The sequence below is a fragment of the Hevea brasiliensis genome, chromosome 11 (assembly GCF_030052815.1).
Source record: "Hevea brasiliensis isolate MT/VB/25A 57/8 chromosome 11, ASM3005281v1, whole genome shotgun sequence".
NCBI lineage: Eukaryota > Viridiplantae > Streptophyta > Magnoliopsida > Malpighiales > Euphorbiaceae > Hevea > Hevea brasiliensis.
In genome coordinates this window covers 55,880,494-55,885,975 of record NC_079503.1, presented here as the reverse complement: position 1 = coordinate 55,885,975, position 5,482 = coordinate 55,880,494, and the positions used below count along the sequence as shown (strand labels likewise).

General features: G+C 28.9%; 1 protein-coding gene across 2 annotated transcripts; it reads left to right on the top strand.

Moving 5' to 3' along the window:
• The first annotated feature begins 2,224 nt into the window (after positions 1-2,224).
• Positions 2,225-5,268, top strand: LOC110673720 (polygalacturonase QRT3). Of its 2 annotated transcripts, XM_021836885.2 has the most exons (4): positions 2,225-2,730; positions 2,852-3,094; positions 4,187-4,233; positions 4,327-5,268. In XM_021836885.2, the coding sequence occupies exons 1-4, from the start codon at positions 2,494-2,496 to the stop codon at positions 5,186-5,188; spliced, it is 1,389 nt and encodes a 462-aa protein (XP_021692577.1). In that variant the 5' UTR covers positions 2,225-2,493; the 3' UTR covers positions 5,189-5,268. The 2 variants fall into 2 exon arrangements, with proteins under 2 accessions (XP_021692577.1, XP_021692576.1); XM_021836884.2 differs by having other exon boundaries at positions 2,248-2,730; positions 4,187-5,268.
• The last annotated feature ends 214 nt before the right edge of the window (positions 5,269-5,482 follow it).

The window sequence follows — 5,482 nt, the reverse complement described above, 5'->3', positions numbered from 1 at the left end:
AGGTTATTTCAGTTTGAACTAAATAATGCTCACCCCTATCTAATTAATTAATTGATTATGACGTAATTGATCATAGTTACTTGATTTATGACCTAATTAATTGTGATCTAATTGATTAACTGATAAAATACACTATAATATTTCATTATGATGTAATTGATATAGTTATTTGATTTATGATCTAATTTGATAAAATACTTGATAAGACTTGCTTATGATGTAATTGATCATAGTTACTTGATTTAGGGTCTAATTGATTATAATATATTTAATTAATTGATAAAATACTTGATAATATTTGATTATGATGTAATTGATCATAGTTACTTGATTTATGATCTAATTGATTATGATCTACTTGATTAATTGATAAAATATCTGACTATGTTTAATTATGGTCTAATTAATTATAGTTATTTGATTTATAATATACTTAATTAATTAATAAATTACTCGATAGTACTTGATTATGATCTAATTGATTATAGTTATTTGATTTAAGATCTAATTAATTAATTAATCTAATTATTAATAGTTACTTGATTAATTTATCCAATTAATTATGTTATAATTGATCATAACTACTTAATTTATGATCTAATTGATTAATAGCTACTTGATTAATTGATCTATTTTTTAATAGTTACTTAATTAATTAATCTAATTGATAATAATTACTTAATTTATTATCTAATTGGTTCACCAATTACTCACCTAGTTTGAATAGGTCAACTCCTGTTTGTTAAACAAAGGGATTGATGCTTGTGTCAAATCGATTATTGGTCTAGTTCTTGATTAAATTGGTCATATCTGGTTCTAACAACACTATGTAAAAATAATTGTGATTGATTGAATTTTTGATATGGTAAGATATGATTGGTTGAATTTTTGGTGGGCTATGATTGGTTGAGAGATTGTTGAAAGATATTGATTGCTTAAAGATTTGGTAGGATGTGATTGGCTAAGAAATTGGTGAGAGCTAATTGGTAAAAAAGATGAGGGCTATAATTAGTTAGATTTTGAAAGGAAATGATTTTGGAGAAAAATAAATTATTTTGGAATCTAAATAACTTAAGGGTAAAATGGATATTTCATTTCATTTGTACAATTTTAGTAAGTTTTTTTTTTTTTAATACCAAGCATCTTCCATAAATAAAATTATATGTAAAATATGATTAAATTGAAGGAAATAAAAATGTTAATTATTTACGTTGAAATTGCGCCAATTGAGACTTAAATTCCATTTACAACAGATTTGCACAAATTTTAAGAAAATGTTATCTTAATTTATGAAGGAATTTTTTAAAAAAAGGAAATTATTTTAAACATTTTAAATTCAATCATAAGAGGAATTATTTTTTTATGATGAATTGAAATACGTTAAATTTAATATTAAATCAATATATATATATATATATATATATATATATATATATATATATATATATATACCTTACATGGAGTGTATTAATAATGTTATTAAATAATTATATATTATATAAATAATGCATTTTCATATATTTAAATGTTAGTAAAAGAAATTATTCAATTAAAAATAATAAATATTTCGTTTGTTTATATATATTTGTTAAAAGCATTGTTATTGCTGTTAACAAAATTATAATAAATTTATTCTTTTAAATGAATTTTTAATTTTTATAATCATAAATATAATATTGTATCTTACTTAATTTGAAAAATAAAATTATTATTTTGTAGAAATTTATAATAACTTAATTTAACTGGCATAATTTTTTTTTATTTTTTTATAAATTGGCCTTTTTTATAATACTTAGTGAGAGACAAGAATGTGAGGGAGGGATAAATATAGGCAGAGAGCCAAAAAGAAAAGGAAGACAAAATAGAGAGTGGAGATTCAGTGCCCAAGTAAACAGAGATAATGGGAAGAAGAGCCAAAATTAACATTTTATTTTATAAATTGATAACATCAAGTGTGAATAGCAGCCGGTCCTTCAGCAAATAATTAAAGAAGATATAGTTAAAATCATTTTATGAATAATTATTGTACTAATTTTAAGATCAACTCTTCTAGCAAATATGAAGATTTGAAAATGAAGCAATCTTAGTTTAGAAGATATTCCCTAACAATCCCTCTTCAAAACCCAACTGCCAATCTATACTTTACTGAATAAATACCTTTAACACAATGTCAAATTTGTTGGTAAGTAATTACTTTCCTGTTACGTACGTTAGGAAAAAAGACAAGAAAATTTTCACAAGTCTTGGCCAAGCAAATAATCTATGCAGGTATAAAAAAACAGAAACCCCACCACTTGAAAAAGATAAGGAAAATGACCAAATCTGCTGCAATTGTATGAACCATTATAAAACCACCCTATTTTTAATTTAACTTCCCATTTTCTTTCAAATTTTAGTTAGGCCCTTCTCTTTCCATGTCCAGATTTCTGTCTTTCTTGGTATAAATAACGTAATGGTTTTGCTTTAGAAGAGAGAAGAAGAACGTAATTGTAGATGGGAATGGAACCAAGAATGCAAACAAATAATGTTCTGTTCTGTTTCTTGATTATCTTCTTAATCCATGTCCATGGAGAGCAATCTCCACTTGATGATCACGGAAATCATTTCCATGATCAAATGCGAAAAATGCAAGCCTTTAAGTCTTCTTTAATCCGTCGTGAATTGGTTTCCTGTCCCTCTCCTTCTCCTTCTCCTTCTCCTAGCTTTTCTGCTCCTGCTCCATCACCACAGGTATATATAAATATATAGTCTTGGCTTCTTGGCTGATTCTTGTATTGCACATTTTAGCTTATAAAAGTTTTGTAATATTTGACTCTTTCTTGAAATGCCGGTGGTGGTGGAAATGAGACAGGCTGTTGTGATGAATAATCCAAGAGTGTTTGAAGCGACATCGTTTGGTGCAGATCCAAGTGGAAAGTTAGACAGCACAGAAGCACTTGAAAAAGCAATAGCAGCAGCATTTCAAGGTCCAAAAGAATTGTTCTTGATGAATGGAATCACTAATCTTGGAGGTGCTCATATTCATCTTCAGGGTGGAATTTACAAGATTTCTCAACCTCTGAGATTGCCTACTGTTGGAGCAGGGAACCTTATGGTGCGCTCACTAACCATATTCCACTTTTTAAATTTCTTTTACTATTTTTATTTATTTATTTGGCTCTGTGTGGGTTTGAGTTTGAGACTTCATAGTCTAAACATAATTTCAATGCTATTATGCTAATTTCTAGGCCTAACTTGGAAATTTAGGCATGTGTGGCCGTGAGTATAGACTTTTTTGAATATGTAGGACGAGTCTTGTTTTGTTTTTGAAATAATTAACATGCTTTTTCAATTCTAATACGGAACTATACCAATTAATTTTGTTAGACAATTAATCTTGAGACTCTTCAATATTTCTCCGTCTTTTTTCTACACAAAGACTTGATACGTTTTTCATTTGTTCTTCTACTGTTTTTTCAAACTCAAACCAAACTGGCTAGTTGCATTGGTTTGACGGCTTCTGATTTAGTATATAATTTTATATTATTTTCGTATTATTACCTTTATATATATATAATTTTAGTCTATATTCAAATAAATCCAATTTTAAGTTTTTCTTTCCCAATAAACTCACAACTTTTTGTTTAAATCTGAATCGCACAATTTTTTTTTCTAAAAAAGTTAAAATAATACATATTTTTAAAATTTTTCAATAATAAGTATTAATATATTTATACTAAAAATAATTATTAATATAAAAATATAAAAATTAGTTAGAAAATTTATTAATTTAATTTTTTTTGTCAAAAATTGGGAATATTGGAACTTCAATAAAAAGTTACGGGCTTAGTTGAACACAAGCCAAAAGTTCAAGGGTCGAATTGAGCTTTCCTTCTACAATTTTCTATTTCTTTTACTGGTTTTGACGGATTGAAATGGAGAAATTAATCAGCTAAACTAATTCATTAACCGGTCTGATTTTAAAAACACTGCTTCTTTCAACCAATTTTTCATTTTGCAATCCATAAAGTTGCATAAAGAAAAGGATGGTACACCTTTTTGCGTTCCTAAACTTTTTAGGTCATGCAATCTTTTTTTAAAAAAAGCCAATAAATTTACATGAAGTTAGACTCTCATGCAACAAAATTTTTTTTGCAATTTCTAAATATTCCTTAATAATTATTTTGATTTATATATGATTGAACAGATTGGTGGAGGTACATTACTAGCCTCAGATGATTTTCCAACAGATGGGTATCTCATTAATTTATCATCATCCTCTTCCTCCTCGTCCTATAACTATGAGTTCATAACTCTCAAAGACCTGATGCTAGATTGCAATTACAGGGGTGGAGGCATTTCTGTTATAAACTCACTTAGGACTAGCATAGACAACTGCTACATTACCCATTTCAACACTAACGGAATTTTAGTCCAACAAGGCCATGAAACCTACATCAGAAACTCATTTCTTGGCCAGCACATTACTGCCGGGTCCGATCCAGGCGAAAGGAAGTTTTCAGGCATAGCAATAAACCTCATGGGTAACGACAATGCCGTTACTGATGTCGTTATCTTTTCAGCTGCCATAGGAATAATGGTTTCTGGTCAGGCCAATACACTTTCGGGAGTACATTGTTATAATAAGGCCACAAGTTTTGGTGGAACAGGAATTTACCTGAAGCTGCCAAATCTAACTCAGACCAGGATTTTGAATTGTTATTTGGACTACACTAGAATTATTGCTGAAGACCCTAATCAACTTACCATTACTAACAGCTTTTTCCTAGGGGATGCATATATTGTCCTGAAATCGGTTAAAGGGATTGCAAAGAGAATCACCATTGTTGATAATATGTTTTCTGGGTCTAATAAAGGGATCGACATTGTTCAATTAGAGCAATCAAGTGTTCCTTTCAAGGAAATTGATCAAGTTGTGGTGGATAGGAATAATGTTCAAGGGATGAACATAAGGGCAACGAATGCTAGGAAGTCTGTTCAAGGGAATGGAACCTCATGGAGTGTTGATTTTAGTCCAATTCTATTATTTCCTGACCTTATCAATCATGTTCAATACTCGTTGAGAGTAAATGGCAACTCATTTCCTAATTTTGCTCTGCGCAATGTTTCCGAAAATAAGGTTGTAATCGAATCGAATATTGCAGTAACTGCTAGGGTTTTTGTCATGGTGAATCAAGCACAGCTGTAACAATTTGATGATGTGCATTTTTTTTTTTAAATCTCTGTAGTTTGGAAGCTTTGATTTTATGAAGGTGAATGTTATTTGAAGCAGGAGCCTCATTATAAGTACCAATAAAATATTGAAAATTTCTACTCCAAGGAAAGTTAGAAGACCCAACAACAGTAATGGGCTAATTTTTTTTTTTTTTTTTTGAAGCTAATGTGAAGTCTGGAGGTTGAGCAAGCAGGGGCAGACGCAAAATCACACGTGGAGGGGCCAAAATTTAAATATTTATATAATTATTATAATTAGTAAAAATTT